Source organism: Podarcis liolepis (assembly GCF_965112155.1).
Source record: "Podarcis liolepis genome assembly, chromosome: 18".
In the NCBI taxonomy this organism is placed as follows: domain Eukaryota; kingdom Metazoa; phylum Chordata; class Lepidosauria; order Squamata; family Lacertidae; genus Podarcis; species Podarcis liolepis.
The window spans coordinates 9,366,581-9,388,217 of record NC_139572.1 but is presented as its reverse complement, the minus strand read 5'-3'; the positions used below and the strand labels follow the sequence as shown (position 1 = coordinate 9,388,217).

At 48.3% G+C, this 21,637-nt stretch overlaps 1 protein-coding gene across 1 annotated transcript in view; it reads left to right on the top strand.

Moving 5' to 3' along the window:
- The first annotated feature begins 224 nt into the window (after nt 1-224).
- Nucleotides 225-21,637, top strand: part of NR2F6 (nuclear receptor subfamily 2 group F member 6) — a 28,370-nt gene continuing 6,957 nt past the window's right edge. The window contains exons 1-2 of the mRNA XM_083484053.1: nt 225-1,494; nt 15,551-15,645. Coding sequence (XP_083340179.1) covers nt 1,220-1,494; nt 15,551-15,645 — 370 coding nt within the window. The 5' untranslated portion in view covers nt 225-1,219. The remainder of the gene's footprint in view (nt 1,495-15,550; nt 15,646-21,637) is intronic.

Here is a 21,637-nt window from a genome sequence, read left to right as displayed (position 1 = left end):
GCTCCCTGCCCATCCGTCCTGGCAGGGCTGTTGTTGTGAGGCTGGGAACCGGGAGAGCCAAAAGCCCCCGGCGCGCCCCGCCCGCTGGTTGGCGACACTGCCCTCTGCGCGCGCTCAGAGACCCTCTGGCGCGCCTCGGGGCTGGGCAGGAAGCGGCGGGCGAGAGGGAGGCGCCCTCGGCAGGCGGGCCGGCCGGCGGAAGGGGAGGGCCGGCGAGGGAGGAGCGAGCCAGCAGCCAGGCACGGAGCGAGCGAGCGAGCGAGCGCCGCCGCCGCGCCAGCCGCTCCAAGTCCTTCCTCGCCGGGGCCTGAACTTTGCGCGCCGCCGCGATGCGCTAAGGCATTTTTGCGCACGGCGGGCGCCCCCTTGGCAGCCTCCCCGGCCACAGATCGGCGCCCCCCGGCTCTTCGCAGGAGACCAGCCCCCCACCTGGAGCCCCCGAGAAGCCCCCGCACCGCTTCGCGACGCGCCCGCCCGCCATGGCCGCCGGGGAGCCCCGGAGCGCCCCCAACCCTCTCCGGAGCGCGCCAGGCAGGGCCCCCCAACCCTCTCCGCACGGGCGACCCTCCTGAAATCCCGCCCCGGAAAAAACTTGCCTGGCTTTTTTCTCCCCCCCCCCTTTTCCTCTTTCCTCCCCTCCCCTGGTTTGGGGGAGTTTCTTTCCAGGATCCCCTTTTTAACAAAACCTTTCCAAAACTTGGATACCCCCAACCCCTCGCCAACACTTTCCCCCCTCGATCTGCAAACCAACTTTGGGGAGGGTGTCTTTTTTCAGGGTCCCAGTTTTCCCTCTCCTAAGACTCCCCCCAAACGCCATCCCCTTCTTGCCCCCCCCCCCCGATTTTAAGGAATATTATTTACCAGCCCGAAGTGACCTGGATTTAACTTTTTTATCTTTTTACGCTTTCCACCTTGAGCCCCCTAACGTGGGCGCCAGGCTGGTGACCGCTGGCTCCCTCCTCCCACGAAATTACCCCCCCTGAAATTCCGCTGGGGGGGGGAGCCAAGGCTTAATAACAACAATAATCATAATACTGTTGGTGATCTATTAAGGAGACATTTTTGTGCCTGACTTCGCCGCCGCCGCTGCCGTCTGGAAGGAGAGAGCGCCCCCAACCCGCGGCTGGCGGCCGGAGCCGTGCTTGGCCCCCACCCCGACCCCTCCGGCCCCCCACCACGGACACCCCCGCCGCACCCCTCTCCCCCCCTCCGGGGCGCTATGGCCATGGTGACCGGGGAATGGGGCGACCCTAACGGAGGCGAGGCCAACGGCTTGGAGAAGGGCTACCCCCGGCACTCGGAGGACGACTCGGCCTCCCCCCAGGGGGGCACCAGCGACCAGGAGCCCCTCGACGACGACAAGCCGGGCATCCAGGTGGACTGCGTGGTGTGCGGGGACAAATCCAGCGGGAAGCACTACGGCGTCTTCACCTGCGAGGGCTGCAAGAGTTTCTTCAAGCGCAGCATCCGCAGGAACCTCAGCTACACTTGCAGGTGGGCCTGGAATTTTAATTTTAAAAAATTAAATCTTTGGGGGGCGGGGGGGGGAGGGGGTACACCTGGGCATCACCTCCAGGCATCTCTTTATTTAACATCACGTTTCTCTCTGGATCCCCCCTAAACCCCCCTTTCTGTCCGGCCTGGCCTTTCCAGAGAAGTCAAGAAGTAGGGGTGCTTTTCCACGCAATGAGACTGGGAGAAGGGGTGCTGCTGCACCCATGGGTGAGAGAGGGTGGTTGCCTGTTTGTGAGATGGGGCGGGGTGCTCTCTCCGTTAGAGGGGGTGCTGTGCCCATGGGTGAGAAGGGGTGCCCTTTCTGCTTGTGAAAAGGGGTGCTCTCTCCATGGGTGAGGAGGGGTGCTGTGCCTTCCCGTTTGTGAGAAGGGCATCCTCTGTCCATTTGCGGGGAGAGGGTGCTGTGTCTGTGAGAAGGGGCGCTGGCTGACCCCCTGTTCCGCCTCTGGGGAGTCGGGGCCTTCTCTACTCTCTGGCCTTCCAGCCTTGGAGTTGCCTCAAAATCCAGGCCGCCTTCGGGGTCTGTTCCTCTGCCTGCTCCTCCTCGGATTGGGGCTTCTTGCTTTGAGACGGAGTCAGGGACATCTTTCGATTCCCATTGTTGGTGTTGCTGGAGCTGGGTGCCAGGAAACGTGCCCCCCATCTCCTGTTCCCAGTGCAGGGCTAGGCACCCCCCTCACTGCCAACACCCCCCCCAAATTATTTCGGATTTCCTTTCCCAAATCCGCCTCTGTATCCTATTTCATTTCCTTCGCTTGTATCCACCCCTTCCTTCGAGGAGCTTGAGGCGGTGGGCACGATTCTCTCCCTCCCTATGCAATCCTCACAACCACCCTACAAGGTTGGGAGATGGGCGCATGGTGGAATTTGAACCTTGGTTTCCAAGGCCCTCGCCTAGCCCGACACTCAAGGCTCTGGTGAACCTGTGTAGTCAGTCTGGTGAAAATCGGCCTTCCGCCTTGAGAACGCAGCTTGGCTTGCTGACTCGAGATGTCTGGAGTTGTGAGTGTGACTTGCCGTCTGGTTTTGCGGTGCCCTGAGATGTTTTGCTGTTGCAGGCGAGCTGGCCGGGGGGTGCCCCGCTCAAGTGCCACCCCTGCCTCCTTGCCACCCCTAAATACATCATTGTTTTTGGTGGCTGTGGCCTTCGCCGGAGCATATAAACGCTTAAGCAGGTGTGTGGTTCGGAGCTGAGGCTCTGTCATACTTTGGGTGTCCCCTTTTGAGAGGAGAGGTGGCGAAAAGAACATTTTAACAATGCACGGCACTTGTATGTATGCAGGAGACCAAATACAGCTCCTTCTGATGTTATGTGTCCATCATATCATAGAATCGTACAGTTGGGACCCCGGGGTCATCTAGTCCAACCCCCTGTGGTCATTCCTGTGCTTGATGTTTCTGCAGGCGGGTTGGGTTTTATGCAGCGGTCTTGCATTTTAAGGGTCATAGAATTGCAGAATTTTAGAGTTGGAAGAGACCCTGAGGTTTATATAGTATTACGTCCTGTTTATTCTTATTTTTAAAAAATTGATTTTCCATGTGCTCTCACCCAGTGTTCGAAACTCAAATATATAAGCAAGGGGCCAAATGACTCCTTCAGCCAAGGTTGCCATTGCCAAAACACAATGCCAGGTTGCGCCTTTTGGGAAAGACGGCTCTAAAGTCTTTATTTTCCAAATGATGGACTGACTGTGATGGATTCTCAGTTCAACATCTGGCTAGTTCAGAGGACAACCTTGGGCCAGGTTAAGAACTTTGAGAACTTAAAAGAAGGAAAGTCACTTGATCCAGGGACAGTCCACACATCTATTGGCCTATTCCGACCTCTTTTTCTTAATGGTGACACAGACCATTCGTAATGTAAGGATATTATTCACAACTGTGGGGGAAGCAAAGACAAGCGACAACAATTCACTATAACGCTGTTCACTGCTGCTGCCCAGGCTGCACAGAAAAAGCCTTTTGGTTCCTGAAATTCATTCCGATTGTGCAGATAAAATATAACTGGTGGAATTTTACAGGATGGAGCCTTAGTGTGTGAAAACAGTCCAGATCCAAGGATCCCCGGATGGAGGAGCGGTCAGGTGCCATCCTGGCTCCCAGGCATCTTCACTTGGTTAAAAGTAGGCAAAAGTCAGGTGCAAATTGCGCCTGGCTAATTTCGAATACTGGCTGGGGTGTGTCGAATCCCTTGCTTTGCTTGAAGAGAGAGAGATCTTTGCGTGTGTGTGTAGAAATCAGAAACCTTTTTAAAATATATATTTTATTAGTTTTTTTAACGTATCATTTCAAACAATCATATAACCTAACTTCTTATCTTATACAATGTTTTAGACTTCTGTCAACACCTCTGATGATTTTCCGTTCTTTTATCACTTATCCTGCATTTCTTAATTTCTCTGTTACGCTTAATTATCTTAACTCATAATTTTCCTCATGGTCTTCCTTGCAATATTTCAAAAAGTCCCCCTTACAAAACTTCTAGCGTAATCTGTTCATTACAGTTGCGTTTCAAATAGTTCGTATATTTACTCCAGTCTTCTGAGAATCTCTGGTCCCGCAGGTTTCGAATCCTTCCTGTTAGTTTATCCAGTTCTGCATAGTCCATAGAAATCAGCAACTTTTTCCTGGCTTGAGTGTTGTCTCCTCAACAAAGGTGAGAGCCCCTTCTGTTGCCCCCCCCCCCCCACTTTTTGCTGGGGTGTCAGTGAAACCGGCTAGCTGCAGATTCCCTCAGTCCTCCTTAAGAGATTCAGCTTTGAAATGGGCCTGGGAATGAGAGCCGGCAGTGGGGATAGTGGTTAGAGCGTTGGACCAATACTTAACCCGGGAAACCAGGGTTCAAATCTTGCTGCCCAGCCTGTGAAACTCACTGGGTGACCTCGGGACAGTCGCTCCCAAGGACTCCCCTTCCTAGCAGAGGTTGGTTAGGGATTCTTTACCTGCCATTCCTGCGTTGCAGGGGGTTGGACTAGATGACCCTTAGGGGTCTCGTCCCACTCTCCAATCCTAGGATTCTGCAAGGATGCTAATGGTCTGTCTTGCAGGACTGCTGTTGCAAAGATTTCCAACAAACCCCTGTGTTTCAAAAGAGAACGTCAACAATGTTTAGGCAACACGATGACATACGTAATAGACAATCTTTATAGAATTCCTTCAGCATGGTGGGAAAATATAGAACCCATCTTATTTCAAATGAATATATGTGAATGAAAAGATCAATACTGTGGAGCCGTGCTGACGAAGATCTACGAAACAGCAGTCAATATCCGGAATCTCTGTTCCGTGTTGGACATTATATTTGCTGAATACACAAAGCTTCACAGCTTATCTTTCATCGTACAAAGTTTGGTACCTCGCTTCATTTAAAGATTTTCAGAGACTAAGATTTCATTTTGAACTTGTTATTGTTTGAAGGGTCTTCTATAAAGATTGTCTATTACGTATGCATATGGTCATCGTTGTTGCCTAAACGTCGACGTTGCAAAGATTTCAGCAGTCCTTGGAGTTTTGAGGAAGTCTTCGGAATCATAAACAGGATTTGCTCTTTTCTCAGCTCTGCTTTCCAGGAATCCTTGGAATGAGATTTATTGCAAGAGCTCTGGGACGGATCCTGAACTGGCGGCGGGTGCGTGTGTGTGTGTGTGAGGGTGCCTCGTCATCCCCTTTGTGACATCCGTGAGGTAGTCAAGCTGGGACTTGTGTGAATCTCCCATGTTGGGGCCTGTGGCGCTGTTGCGATAACCTTGGATTTTTGCTCCGTTCCAAACAAGCGCTCAAGTTACAAGCCCTCAAGGCTGTTGAGAGTTGGCCGCCTCCACCGCACTCAGTGCTCTGCCCTTCCCCGTGAGTGGGAAAAAGCAGACGATCCGTTGCCAAATCCTTGCCAAATTTGCTGCAGCCCTCAGGGAAGAGGGGTTGGGTGTGAAATATTGGCTGCCTCCTTTAACACCTGGCCAGTTTTCTCACCGGGAGTCGGGTTTTTAATCCTGCGGCTTGGGGCTTTGGCGTCTATGTATAAATCCTCCTTTGGGGGTTGGTGGCGTGAACTTGCTGTGATCCGGAGTCGTGCCTAGCAGGTGATTCGAATCCAGGACCAGAGATTGACAGGTGCTTTCCCTTAGATTGTGGCAGCCCATGTGCCCTCGCGATCTGAACCCTGGAGGTTCCTTCACTTCTAGGATTCTGTGATTCGGATCTAACATTTCTCTAGCAGTTGCAAATAGGCGGCAGCGTTAGAAACTCAGATATATAATAAAATAAGGGACATGGGTGGCGCTGTGGGTTAAACCACAGAGCCTAGGACTTGCCGATCAGAAGGTCGGCGGTTCGAATCCCCACGACGCGGTGAGCTCCCGTTGCTCGGTCCCAGCTCCTGCCAACCTAGCAGTTCGAAAGCACTTCAGAGTGCAAGTAGATAAATAGGTACCGTTCCGGCGGGAAGGTAAACGGCTTTTCCGTGCGCTGCTCTGCTTCGCCAGAAGCGGCTTAGTCCTGCTGGCCACATGACCCGGAAGCTGTACACCGGCTCCCTCGGCCAATAAAGCAAGATGAGCGCCGCAACCCCAGAGTCGGTCACGACTGGACCTAATGGTCAGGGGTCCCTTTACCTTTACCTTTAGGGGCCAAATGGCCCCTTAAACCAAGGTTGCCGGTGCCAAAACAGAAAGCCTAGTCACCCTAAAGTCTTTATTTTCCAAATGATGGATTGACTGTGATGGATTCTCAGTTAAAACGTCTGGCTAATTCAGAAGACAACCTTGAGCCAGGTTAAGAACCTTGAGAACTTAAAGAAGAAAAGTTCCTTGATCCAGTCCACAAATATTGGCTTATTCCAGCCTCTTTTTATCAACAGTGACATGGACCATTCCTAACGTAGGAATATTCTTCCCAACTCTGAGCAGGGCAGTGGGGGAACTGAAGACAAGCAACAACCAGTCACTAGAACGCTCTTCACTGCTCCTTCGCAGGCTGCACAGAAAAAGCGTTTTGGTTCCTGAAATTCATTCTGATTGTGTCAATCAAATATGGCAGGATGGGGGCTTAGTGTGTGAAAACGGTCCAGATCCCAGGATCCCCAGATGGGGGAGACGTCAGGCGTCATCCCGGCAGCCAGGGATTTTCACATAGCTGTCAAGCATCCCTTATTTGGCGGGACAGTCCCTTATCCCAGCGCCACGTCCCGCTGCTGTCCCTTATTGATGATGTCCCTTAAATAAGCTACTGAAGGTAATGGGGCCCTTTCTATGTCCAGCTGTCCTTTGTCAACAACAAATTTCGTTGTAAATAATTTCGTTGTCCCCGAGAGGGGGCAATGACAATAAAGATATTATTATTATTATTATTATTATTATTATTATTATTATTATTATTATTAAATTGTTGCTGTTTTTTTGTGTTGAATATATGCTATATGGTAATTTATGGACCTCATAGGTATCTAAAGCCATTTGCATGCAACAAAATATGTATTTTATCAAAGTAATTGCTGATCCCTTATTTTGGCTGCTGGTCCCTTATTTTCAAATCTGTAAGTTGACAGCTATGGATCTTCACTTGGTTGCAGGTGGCTGATAGCCAGGTGCAAAATGCGCCTGGCAAATTTTGAACACTGCTGCCATCTGGGTTTGAGTCATAAAGAGTCATAGAACTGTAGAGTTGGAAGGGACCCAACTCCCTGCAACGCAAGGTTCTTGCATTAACCCACAAAGCCCAAAGTAACTCTGGCCCAAAGTACCTTCAGGACCACCTTATTTCTTCCGGCCCACTTTTACTGGCATATGAGCCTTGTGCCCTGTGTAACTCACTGCCACTGGAGGCTGGGAAGGAATTGTAGCTGCCTTTTTTGTTTTTTTACATCTCCTAAAAGCTGCTTTAGTCAGATGGGCCTCCTCACTGTGGATTTTCTTTCTTACCAACCTGCATTTATTTATTTATGGGGGGGGGACTTACTTAACCAAATGTATACAGTCGTACCTTGGAATTCGAACAGCTGAGTTCTCGAACGTTTTCGTTCCCGCACATCACAAACCCGGAAGTGAGTTCTGCGGCTTCCGATTGGTTGCAGGAGCTTCCTGAAGCCAATGAGAAGCTCTGCTTTTGGTTTTCGAATGTTTTGGAAGTTGAACGGATTTCCGGAACGGATTCCGTAACAAAACCTCTTATTGATTTCGGGGGGGGAGGGGGGAACTATAAGCAAAAACAGTTAAAAGTTAGTATTTTTAAAAATCCAAAAGACAGTTGAAAAATGACCATATATATATAATTAATGTTGTTGTTGTTGAAATTTGTATACCACCCTATACCTGCAAGTCTCAGGGCAGTTCACAGGATGAAGTAACAATTTAAAAACATGAAAAGCATAGTCAAAACAAAAACAAATCAAAAAGAAACCCGATAACTCACGAAAAGGTTAAGATTAGCGACAAAAAGCAGTTTCAAACAGGTATTTTAAAAAACATTCAGGAGGTATTTAAAAATCGACAGTGTATTTACTTAAAGAACAAAATATCAACAAAAAGCAGTTAAAACCGATATTTTGTATTTGATCAGACGATAAGTACAATTGACCCTGTATTTATTTAGCAAAATTCTAAGCCCTTCGCTGATGTTTTTATTGATCTGATTGCGGTTTTATTTGCTGTGTTCTGCATATACCGCACCACAGCCAATCACCATCATCACCATCGTCTCATTTTTTGTTTTTTTAAGCGCCAGGACTTTCCATTGTGATGCCCGTAACCCAGGCTTAAGGTTGCAATTTGGTGATTAGCTTATACACCTGAGTTTCTAACACTGCCTGGGAGAATTCCCTCCAGGCCTGACCTTCTGCACTCAAAGCATATGTCCCAGCCCTGTGGTTCCCTGCCTTTCTTTCGGGCCAAACCACCACCTCACCTCCATAAACGTATCCCCGGTGTCCTCCGTTACAAAAAGCAGTTGTTCCGCTCAGAAAGATAACAGTGCGAAGAAATTGCCGAGCGGCAGCAATTAATTGCGCGCTTATTCCAAATCCAATTAAAACCCCTTCGTTCAATTAATGCAGCAAGACGCAGGGACTCGCACCCGGTCCCCGGCCGCGAGGCCCTTTGTGTGACATTAGGAGGACTTGCGACGGCCTCTCTCTGTGCCTCACGCTCTTTGTGGCCGGAGTAATTGAACCCGTAATTTATTTATTTCCCTTGTATAAAACGGGGTGTGTTTGTGTGTCTCCGTTGTCTCCACAAGGGAGCTTTTCATGCCTTTTTCTTTCGACAGTTGGACAGCGCCCAAAGCCGGCCAAATTTGCCTATTTAACACATGCTCCACTTTGGTGGCAAATTAACTGGCCCCCTAATGACATAATTAGCGGGACCATCGCCGCCCCATCAGAGCTCATTCACACGGATATTGGTATCCATCCGTACTCAGAAGCTGATTTCTCTAATTTGCAGATTTCTCTTACAGTGGTACCTCGGGTTACAGACGCTTCAGGTTACATACGCTTCAGGTTACAAACTCTGCTAACCCAGAAATAGTACCTTGGGTTAAGAACTTTGCTTCAGGATGAGAACAGAAATCATGCTCCGCGGTGCAGCGGCAGTGGGAGGCCCCATTAGCTAAAGTGGTGCTTCGGGTTAAGAACAGTTTCAGGTTAAGAACGGACCTCCGGAACGAATTAAGTACTTAACCCAAGGTACCACTGTATTTGCTGAATGTCGGGAGATTCAGGGCAGATTTTCCCTCTTTTAATTAAAAAAGCACACCCTCCTCTTCATTTGGCACGTGGTTAAACTGTGGAACTCTCTCCCACTGGAGGCAACCGAGATGGCTTTCTCATGAAAGAGGAGGAGGAAGGGAGGGTTATCGACTCGCCATGATGGCTACCCAGACCCTCAGCTCAATGGCTTCAAATGACAAGAAAGGAAAGCTTGATAGTGAAACGGACAACTTTGGAAGGTGGCGGATGCTCCTTACTTGCAGTTTTTAAAGAAGAGTTTGGGTGGCTGTGCTTGTCAGGGATTCTTGAGCATTGCTTGGGGGCGGGGTTGGACTAGATGAGCTTTGGGGGTCCCTTCCAGCTCCACGTTTCCGGGAAAGAAAAGGGGAAAGTGCAGAAGGAACTGTTGCTTACGGCGCATCTGTGTTGCCAAACTCGAAAATCCTCAGATTGTACGGATCTTTTGCCTTTTGCAGGTTTGATGAGCATGGCCCGATGTCTGCAAAGGGTCCATGGGGCTGGGGACTTTTATGCCTTCACCTTTGCTCTGTCCCTTCCATCGCATGGACTTTGGACCCGGCTGTTTACACCCCCCCCCCACTTTTTTCAGAGTTTATGCATATAAAATATATTTCTGTTTCTGGCATTTATAGGCATCGAGGGCTCTTGTTTTGCCCCCTCTGCAAACCCGGAGTTTGCAGAGGTTTTTTGCTTTTAAGCAAATAAGTAAAAAACACAGACATGTCTTGTGAGGGAAAAGGGAGGGCAAAAGACGATGGAGGTGTTGCTGCTGACCTTTAAAGCCCTAAATGGCCTCGGTCTTGTATACCTGAAGGAGCGTCTCCACCCCCATCGTTCAGCCCAGACACGGAGGTCCAGCTTTGAGGGCTTTCTGGCAGTTCCCTCCCTGCGAGAAGTGAGGTTACAGGGAACTAGGCAGAGGGCCTTCTCAGTGGTGGCGCCCGCCCTGTCGAACGTCCTCCCATCAGATGTCGAGGAAATAAACAACTATCTGACTTTTAGAAGACATCTGAAGGCAGCCCTGTTTAGGGAAGCTTTTGATGTTTGATTTTTTTATTGTGCTTTTAATTGTGTTGGGACTATCCTCCAGCAGGGCCCAGGGCCTTCTCAGTGATGGCTCCGACCTGGTGGAATGCTCTGTCCCATGAGGCCAGGGCCCTGCAGAATTTAACTTCCTTCCGCAGGACCTGTAAGACAGAGCTATTCCGCCTGGCTTTCAACTTGAACTTAGCCTGATCTTTTATTCCCCTTCCTTTCCTCCACCTCCCCTTTTTATGAAGACTGCCTGCTCTGGGATCCCACAGCTAATTCTCCCCTGGTCTTCTCGCTGGCCCAAATAGGACTAATTTAGCCAGCTAGCCCTGATGATCATCTAATGTTTATTGGATGGATTTTCTCCCTAAATGGATTTTTGAATTCTGAATTTACCGTTATTCACGTTTTATACTGCATTTTATGCTGTTTTTTGTTGTATCAATTAAGTGTTTTAAATTTGTTGTTAGCCACCCTGAGCCTGGTTTTCCAAACCGGGAAGGACGGGGTATAAATAAAAATTTATTATTACAGAATTATTATTATTGGCATTCAGAAAGTCCCACATTCACTTTCTGATGTCCCCAGGTACAGCTGGGGAAGACCCTGGCTGAAACCCTGGAGAGCATCTCCTGCCACTCAGTGCAGAATCACAGAGCTGGAAGACACTATAGAATAGTAGAGTTGGAAGGGGCCCCTGAGGGTCATCCAGACCAACCCCCTGCAATGCAGAAATCTCTGCTAAAGCATCCTTGGCAGATGGCCACCCAACCTCTGCTTAAAAATCTCCAAGGAAGGAGGATCTACAGCACCCCGAGGGAGACTGTTCCCCAGCTGAACAGCTCTCAGTGTCAGGAAGTTGTTGGCCACCCTCCTCTGCCCACGTTCATGTGTACCAGTTTTAAATGAGAGGCACAAATACAAGATGGGTGACACCTGGCTTGAGAGCAGTACATGTGAAAAGGATCTAGGAGTCTTGGTTGACCACAAACCTGACATGAGCCAACAGTGTGACGCGGCAGCTAAAAAAGCCAATGCAATTCTGGGCTGCATCAATAGGAGTATAGCATCTAGATCAAGGGAAGTAATAGTGCCACTGTATTCTGCTCTGGTCAGACCTCACCTGGAGTACTGTGTCCAGTTCTGGGCACCACAGTTCAAGAAGGACACTGACAAACTGGAACGTGTCCAGAGGAGGGCAACCAAAATGGTCAAAGGCCTGGAAACGATGCCTTATGAGGAACGGCTAAGGGAGCTGGGCATGTTTAGCCTGGAGAAGAGGAGGTTAAGGGGTGATATGATAGCCATGTTCAAATATATAAAAGGATGTCACATAGAGGAGGGAGAAAGGTTGTTTTCTGCTGCTCCAGAGAAGCGGACACGGAGCAATGGATCCAGACTACAAGAAAGAAGATTCCACCTAAACCTTAGGAAGAACTTCCTGACAGTAAGAGCTGTTTGACAGTGGAATTTGCTGCCAAGGAGTGTGGTGGAGTCTCCTCCTTTGGAGGTCTTTAAGCGGAGGCTTGACAACCATATGTCAGGAGTGCTCTGATGGTGTTTCCTGCTTGGCAGGGGGTTGGACTCGATGGCCCTTGTGGTCTCTTCCAAGTCTAGGATTCTATGATTCTATGATTCTATGAAATCATGAGGACTAGATCCCTGCTTCATTTCTAAATGAAAGGATCATAGCTTAAGGGCTCAGACCCCAATGGCATGTCCCCAATGCTGGGCCCAGGGTCCTGAAACCTTCCCTGCAAAGCCTTTGCTGTGCTCATTTTGCAGAATCACAGAATTGCACAGCTGGGTGGGAGCATCTTGCCCAACCGCTGTAATGTGTGGCTCCTCCACAAAAGGTCCAGAGAGCGGCAACATGATCACAGGGCCTTTTCTGCAGTGGCTCCCCATCTGTGGAATGCTCTCCCCAGGGAGGTTTGCCTGGCACCTTCATTATATATACCATGGGTAGGCAACCTAAGGCCCGGGGGCCGGATACGGCCCAATCGCCTTCTTAAATCCGGCCTGCGGACGGTCCGGGAATCAGTGTGTTTTTACATGAGTGAGATGTGTCCTTTTATTTAAAACGCATCTCTGGGTTATTTGTGGGGTGTAGGAATTCGTTCATTATTTTTTTCAAAATACAGTGGTACCTCTGATTGCGAACGGGATCCGTTCTGGAGCCCCATTCGCAACCTGAGAGGAACACAACCCGCACCTGCGCGTCTACACAGGTGCGGGTCGCGATTTGTCACTTCTGCACATGTGTGTGACGTCATTTTGCGTGTCTGTGCATGCGCAAGCGGCGAAACCTGGAAGTAACCCTTTCTGGTACTTCCAGGTCGCCGCGGGACGCAACCTGAAAAGACATAACTTGAACCGAACGTAACAAGAGGTATGACTGTATATTCCGGCCCACCACATGGTCTGAGGGACGGGGGACCGGCCCGCGGCTGAAAAAGGTTGCTGACCCCTGCCTTGTAGAGTCGCTGCCAGTCAGTGCAGGCAGTCTTGAGCTTCAATGGACCAGCGTTGTGATGCGGCATAAAACGTCTTTCCGGAGATACTGAGGCGAGGCAGTTCCACCTGCCTGCCTGCTTTATCCCTCCTGCCCTGGCAAACCTCTCCTCAGAGCCCCTTGTCCGGGGAGGAGGGAATTTTTGGGATTCCTGACTCCTTTGCCGGCTCATGCGCATTGACCTGAGGGGCCCCAAAGAGAGAAATGGTCTGTGTGCATTTGGAGAAGCCAGAGGGTTTCAGTTCTTTGCTAGTGCAGAAGGCAAGTGTCCAAATGGGATGGGAATTGGAAGAGGTTCATCACAACCTATGCGGAGTCCAGAATTCTCTTCTCCCCGTGGTTAGAAACTCGGATATATAAGCCAGTCGCCAAATGGCACCTTAAACCCAGGTTATAGTTGCCACAATACAGTGGTGCCCCGCAAGACGAATGCCTCGCAAGAAGGAAAACCCGCTAGACGAAAGAGTTTTCCATTTTTGAGCTGCTTCGCAAGACGATTTTCCCTATGGGCTTGCTTCGCAAGACGAAAACGTCTTGCAAGTGTTCCGATTTTTTCCGCTTCTCCCCCCCTTCTAAGCCGCTAAGCTGCTAATAGACTTTTAGCTGCTAATCCGCTAAGCCTTTAATAGCCGCTAAACCGCTAATAGCGCTAAGCCGCTAATAGGGTTGCTTCGCAAGACGAAAAAAACGCTAGACGAAGAGGCTCGCGGAACGGATTAATTTCGTCTTGCGAGGCACCACTGTAGATAGTGGGGGGATGACGACGATGATTTCTATACCACTTTATATTTTAAAGAAAGAAAAACCCTCAAAGTCGTTTACAACACATTAAAATATCCAATCAACATAGACACCGAGAGACAACAGGACTGCTCAAGGTGCCCCTGCTATAAAATTGGAGAAATCGAGAGATATATAGCCACACCGGCAGCATATCTCTTCTTTCTCGTATCCAAAAATGTAAGAAGGGCTTTTACACTTGCCAGAAGCTCGGCTCTGCCCTCGCCGGATCCTTTTAAAAAGTCCCCTATGCTCAGAGACTTTGCGCCTGTTCATTGGGGGAGATGGGAAGCCCAGAGCACTTGCTCTTTAGACGTCCCTTTCAGGAAGAGGCACGGAGTGAGACCACTGACCCCCTGCTGGTGAGGCTCGCTGACCTCCCGGAAAAGCAAAAATTGACCTTTTCCTGTTAGGCAAAGATCATAAGACGACCCGGATGGTCGCCAGATTCTGTGTACAGATCTGTAGGCGCAGACCATCCCCCGACCCAAAGTAGTTCGTTAAGAAAATCCCCAAACTCGGTTACATGGGTGATTCTGGGTCATCTCTCTGCGGTAGCTTATCTTAAAGTTTTAAGTGTCTATACGCTTATCGCATTTATAAATTTTAAATTTATTGTTGTACATTGTTTTAAATGTTTGCTTTCCTTCTGGGATTGTACCCCCAAGTGTGTTTTATAAGCTGGTCTCCGACCGTAATAAATTTTCTATCTATCTATATCCTGTCAAACAATCCAGAATAAAACAAATTCAAGCTTCCAGGGAAATATTTCTGATTCTTCTCTAAGTGACATTTTGGTTCCCATTTACTTACTTACTTACTTACTTACTTACTTACCTAAAAGGTAAGGTAAAGGGACCCCTGACCATTAGGTCCAGTCGTGGCCGATTCCGGGGTTGCGATGCTCATCATGCTTTATTGGCCAAGGGAACCAGCGTACAGCTTCTGGGTCATGTGGCCAGCATGATTAAGCTGCTTCTGGCGAACCAGAGCAGCGCATGGAAACGCCGTTTACCTTCCCACCGGAGCAGTACCTATTTATCTACTTGCACTTTGACGTGCTTTTGAACTGCTAGGTTGGCAGGAGCTGGGACTGAGCAATGGGAGCTCACCCCGTCGCAGGAATTTGAACCTTCGACCTTCTGATCAGCAAGCCCTAGGCTCTGTAGTTTAACCCACAGCGCCACCCGCGTCCCTTACTTACTTACCTACCTACCTGCTTAATATATAGAGCTTCCCCCTAGCAGACGTGCTCTAGGAAGGCAGGGTGGTGTAGTGGTGAGAATGGCAGATTAGGACCCGGGAGACCAGGATTCCAGAGTTCAAATCCCCGCTCAGTCATGGAGCTCACTGCGTGTCCTTGGAGTCAGTCCCAGCCTCTTAGCCTACCTCTCAGAATCGTTGTAGGCATTAAGTTGGAGGGGTGTGTGTGAACCGTGTAGTCCTTGGAGAAAAAGGTGGGAGACATATGCAATAAATCAGCTCTTGTGCTTATCTGCTTAAGAAAGCGGGAGGGGGCAGCCAGGTGGAGATGTCAGTTGCCAGCCTGGGCACCCAGAAATCCCCATGTGGTTGCGAAACGCGCCTGGCACCTGCCTAATTTCTAACACTGTTCCAAGGTAGGAATAGGAGAGATTCCCCAAGTCCGAAACCCCTGGAGAACCACTTCCACTCAGTTTATTTTTCCGTGGCTATTTGGCTAACATTGCTAATGTCATTTTACAGATTATAAATGCTGCATTGATGTGTCAATCATATAACACAACTTTTGCTTGAATTGTAGTGCTTAGCTTGTTTTTTGTGGCTGCCGCTTTGTGGACGGTTGCAAAATGCGCCTGGGGAATTTCTGGCACTGGGTGACTTACGAGAGGTTCATCTTTTTCTTTTCTTTTTTAACAATATGTGCATTTCCTCAAAGAGACGGGACGGCCGTGTGTGTAAATGGGAGGAAGGAAGCAGCTTATCTCACGATTTTTGTTTTAACCTAGGTCGAACCGCGACTGCCAGATCGACCAACACCACCGCAATCAATGCCAGTATTGCCGTCTGAAAAAGTGTTTCCGCGTCGGGATGAGGAAAGAAGGTACTCTCCAGTACTGGGGTGTGTGTATGTGTGTATGTGATATTTGGAGAGATACAAACTCCAAAGAGGACGACACATATGTCTGTTAACCGAGGTCCCTTGCAGGACCTCGAAAGCTGCTGAATTTATTTCGTGCTACATCACACAACTCATGTCATCAGGTATATCACTTATTTGGGGGTTTATTTTCATCCTCTTGTTTCTGCAGCCCATCTTTCCTCCCCTCCTCTCCATTCCCCCCCAATATCTTTATTGAAACGTAACATATATACCATAATAAACAAAATTCCCTATGATTCCCTCACATAAAACATAATACAGTGGTACCTCGGGTTAAGTACTTAATTCGTTCCAGAGGTCCGTACTTAACCTGAAACTGTTCTTAACTTGAAGCACCACTTTAGCTAATGGGGCCTCCTGCTGCCGCCGCCGCGCCGCCGGAGCACGGTTTCTGTTCTCATCCTGAAGCAAAGTTCTTAACCTGAAGCACTATTTCTGAGTTAGCGGAGTCTGTAACCTGAAGCGTATTTAACCCGAGGTACCACTGTACCTAGATTAAAACAGCTACTTAATTATACACTTAATTATAAAACCCACCACCCACCCGCTACTTCCCTCCACAGCAATCCGACTTCTTTATATTTCTTTCTACCTTTCCCCCTTGCATTCTTTAATAAATTATTTTTGTTACGTTCTGATTTTTCCTTCTTTCGTTACTGGTTTTGTTATTGCTTACATTTTTTTATTCTAGGCCTATTAGCGTGTCATTTTTAGAACAATATTTTGACATACAATCTTCGAAATACTTCCACGCCATTCTTGACTTTTGATTTGATTGATATCTTATAATTGAAGTTAATTTTGCCAATTCTATATACTCAATTTACAAATCCACTCTTCCTTTGTTGGTTTGTCCTGAGATTTCCATTTAGTGGCAATTGCTACCCTGGCAGCTGTTGTTGCATATAAAAAGATTTTTATTTTTTTCATATGTGGTATGCCTTTGCCCACCAATCCTAACAGATAAGCTTGGGATTTTTTATCCTCTCCTCTCCATTTTTATCCTTACATCGACCCTGTGAGGTAGGTTAGGCTGAGAGGCAGCTGCTGGTCCCCAAGGAGAAAACAAGAGAAAAGGAAAAGGAGGAAAAAACGAAAAAAGTTGTTGTTGTTTAGTTGTTTAGTCGTGTCCGACTCTTCGTGACCCCCTGGACCAGAGCACGCCAGGCACTCCTGTCTTCCACTGCCTCCCGCAGTTTGGTCAAACTCATGCTGGTAGCTTCGAGAACACTGTCCCACCATCTCGTCCTCCGTCCTCCCCTTCTCCTTGTGCCCTCCATCTTTCCCAACATCAGGGTCTTTTCCAGGGAGTCTTCTCTTCTCCTGAGGTGGCCAAAGTACTGGAGCCTCAGCTTCAGGATCTGTCCTTCCAGTGGGCACTCAGGGCTGATTTCCTTCAGAATGGAGAGGTTGGATCTTCTTGCAGTCCATGGGACTCTCAAGAGTCTCCTCCAGCACCAGAATTCAAAAGCATCCATTCTTCGGCGATCAGCCTTCTTGATGGTCCAGTAGAGTAAAAGGACTCCTGGCTCTCTGCAGCTACATGTGATGTTCATTCTTTAAGTTTCAACCATTCTGTCTTCTATAATGTATTTTTAAATTTTTGTTCCGCTGAGCGTCTGGCGCAGCTGGCACCCAGTACCCGCTGGATGGCAGAAGGGGACTCAACTGGCAGGACCCAACTTTGCAGATGGTCTGACCTTTGGTGAAATCTGCCAGCCACCCACAGACCCGACCTGAAAGAGAGTTGTGTCAGGGAATCAATGCTTAGGAGCTGCCGTACGCCAGCAATGCAAAGGGGTGAAAGGTCCGACACTGGCGGATAACCCTGGATCAAAGTGCCTGGTGCCAGCTGGAATGCAGCAGAATCAGGGTTCAAAATAAGCCAGGAGCCAAACACATTTTGCACCTGACCATCAGCCATTTAGGGACGCAGGTGGCGCTGTGGGTTAAACCACAGAGCCTAGGACTTGCCGATCGGAAGGTCGGCTGTTCGAATCCCCACGACGGGGTGAGCTCCCATTGCTCGGTCCCTGCTCCTGCCAACCTAGCACTTCGAAAGCACGTCAAAGTGCACGTAGATAAATAGGTACCACTCTGGCGGAAAGGTAAACGGTGTTTCCGTGCGCTGCTCTGGTTCCCCAGAAGCGGCATAGTCATCCTGGCCACATGACCCGGAAGCTGTACGCCGGCTCCCTCGGCCAGTAAAGCGAGATGAGCACCGCAACCCCAGAGTCAGCCACGACTGGACCTAATGTTCAGGGGTCCCTTTACCTTTCATCCACTTGCGACTGAGTGAAGATGCCTGGGAGCCAGGTTGCACAATCAAAATGAATTTCAGGAACCAAAACGTTTTTTTCTGTGCAGCAGGAGCAGGCGCACTGAACAGCGTCACAGTGAATTGTTGTTGCTTGTCTTCGCTTCCCCCACTGCCCTGCTCAGAGTTGTGAAGGATATTCCTACCTTATGAATGGTCAGTGTCACCATTAAGAAAAAGAAGTCAGAATAAGCATATATATATATATATATATATATGTTTTCGTAGATTTTCACGGGTACAGGAATGCAGGTTTTGGTGTCCTCGGGTGTCTTCCCGTGTAAAAGTTGGGGTGTCTAGGCGAAACGTCGCCTAGACACCCCAACTTTTACACGGGAAGACACCCGAGGACACCAAAACCTGCATATATATATATATATATATATATATATATATATATATATATATGGATTGTCCCTGGATCAAGTGACTTTCCTTTTTTAAGCTCTCAAAATTCTCAACCTGGCTCAAGATTGTCCTCTGAACAAGCCAGATGTTTAACTGAGAATCCATCACAGTCAGTCCATCATTTGGAAAATGAGACTTGTCCCAAAATGCCAACTAGAAATTCCGTTTTGGCGCCTGTAGCCTCAGTTTAAGAAGCCATTTGGCTTACATATCTGAGTTTCTTTTTTAAAAAACATGATACATTTTACTTTTTACTTTTTTTTTCAAAATAAATTTTTATTAATTTTTCAACACATCATTTTCAACAGTAATTAAACATACGTTAATTTCTTACACCATTTTTTTGACTTCCATCAATCACATCTGAAAATTTTCTAGTCTATTCACTTAATATACATTTCTTACTTCCACTATTAGATTTAAATCTCTTAACCAATATCTCTATTCTTTCTCTACTTTGCAATATTTCATATATTTCTCCTTACAAAACTTCTTGAATTCCTACTAGCGTAATTTGTTGATTACAGATGCTCTTCAAATAGTTCGTATATTTCTTTCAAACTTCTGTAAATCTCTGTTCCCGCAGGTTTCGAACCCTTCCTGTCATTTTGTCCAATTCTGCACAGTCCATTAATTTTGCCTGCCATTCTTCTTTCGTCGTAATTTCTTCTTGTTTCCATTTCTGGGCTAACAATACTCTTGCCGCTGTTGTTGCGTATAAAAACAATTTAACATCTTGCCTATTAATATCTTCACCACTTTTTATTTTATTTTTCAAATATATATTTCCACAAATTTCACATATATTGGCGACTGAAACCTTGGTTTTAGGAGCCATTTGGCGCTTAGCTCATCTATCTTGAGTTTCTAAAACTGCCTGCTTCCTAGAAAGCCACATCAGTCTGTTTAAGGTAAAGAGTAAAGGGACCCCTGACCATTAGGTCCAGTGGTGGCCGACTCTGGGGTTGCGGCGCTCATCTCTCTTTACTGGCCGAGGGAGCCGGCGTACAGCTTCCGGATCATGTGGCCAGCAGGACTAAGCCGCTTCTGGAGAACCAGAGCAGCGCACGGAAACGCCGTTTACCTTCCTGCCGGAGTGGTACCTATTTATCTACTTGCACGTTGACGTGCTTTCGAACTGCTAGGTTGGCAGGAGCAGGGACCGAGCAACGGGAGCTCACCCTGTCGTGGGGATTCGAACCGCCGACCTTCTGATCAGCAAGCCCAGAGCAAAGGGGAAGCTGAGGTCTAGCAGCGTGAGATGGCTGGGGAGGCAGGTTAACGTGGGACCTGGTGCGGAGTCAAAAGGCCCTGGCTTTGGCGGAGTGAGCTGCTTGCCTTCAAGGCTGCCGGAGGGCCCAGCGGGTCGCTGCCAAACCGGTAAAACAGGTGGTGTTTGTTTGGAGAGCGCAGGATTTTACAGGCGGGTGAGGAAAGGAGCCTGCAGGCTGGCAGGTCATATGACTCAGTAGCAGTAAAGGTCACAGCTGGAGAGCCAAATACCATCTTGAGAGAGAGCAAGCACCAAATTATTCCTTTGTTTGGATTTTTGGCCCCATTTCCACAGGTCATAGAATCATAGAATCCTAGAGTTGGAAGAGACCACAAGGGCCATCGAGTCCAACCCCCTGCCAAGCAGGAAGCACCATCAGAGCACTCCTGACATATGGTTGTCAAGCCTCTGCTTAAAGACCTCCAAAGTAGGAGACTCCACCACACTCCTGGGCAGCAAATTCCACTGTCAAACAGCTCTTACTGTCAGGAAGCTCTTCCTAATGTTGAGGTGGAATCTTCTTTCTTGTAGTTTGGATCCATTGCTCCGTGTCCGCTTCTCTGGAGCAGCAGAAAACAACCTTTCTCCCTCCTCTATGTGACATCCTTTTATATATTTGAACATGGCTATCATATCACCCCTTAACCTCCTCTTCTCCAGGCTAAACATGCCCAGCTCCCTTAGCCGTTCCTCTGGACACGTTCCAGTTTGTCAGTGTCCTTCTTGAACTGTGGTGCCCAGAACTGGACACAGTACTCCAGGTGAGGTCTGACCAGAGCAGAATACAGTGGCACTATTACTTCCCTTGATCTGGATGCTATACTCCTATTGATGCAGCCCAGAATTGCATTGGCTTTTTTAGCTGCCACGTCACACTGTTGGCTCAACAGTGATTGTGCCCCTCACTCACCACCCCCTCGGGTTTCTAAGGTCTCCAGGGGGCTCCTCCCTTCATTGGGAACGGGATAGAGTCATAGAATTGCAGCGTTGGAGGGGCCCCCCACAGGTCATCCAGTCCAACCCCCCTGCGATGCAGTTGTAGCTGCCTTTGCTGGATCAGACCCCAGAAAGTTCCCTGTGGCCCAGAGGATCATGCTGAGCCAAAGATTCTGGCATTTGCAGGGGGGTGGGCAGGAGGACCTCAGGGGATCCCTTCCAACTTCACAACACTGTGATTCTGTGGTTCCTGGGAAGGGTAGCTACTGCTGCAGAAGACCCTGAAACGAGAAGTAATCGACTAGAAAGTTAAATTGAATAACAAAAATCAAAAGGTTTAAGGAAAAAGTTAACCTGGAATTAAACAAAGACTTAACGAGATGCCGGCTACAAAACTCATTTCACTGAACTAAGCAGGAAATAAAGAAATTATAAACCTTAAATGATTTTAAATGATTTTAAACAAACTCAAGAGCAAGGCTGAAATGCTTCCCAGAGTTTTGTAGCCGGCATCTCGTTAAGTCTTTGTTTAATTCTAGGATAATATTTTCCTTAAACGTTTTGATTTTTGTTATTTAATTTAACTCTATGCTCGATTACTTGTCATTTCAGGGATTTTAACGGCATTTCATTTGTTTTGTGTAATTTCTTGGTTTTGTGACTGTCCTTTTTCCACTGACGGCTGCAGAAGACAGCTTGTCAACATCCTCTTTAATTTGTGGCACCCAGAATTGGACACAGTATTCTGGTGTGGCCTGACCAAGGCAGAAAAGATTGGGACTATTTCCCCCCTTAATCTGGACACTAGGCTTCTGCTGATGCAGCCTAGAATAGCATTCGCTTTTTTTGCTGCTTCATCACCCTGTTGGCTCATGTTCAGTTTGTGGCCCACCAAGACCACTAGATCAGCCTTTCTCAACCTGTGGGTCCCCAGATGTTGTTGGACTACAACTCCCATCACCCCTAGCTAGCAAGGCCAGAGCTCAGGGATGATGGGA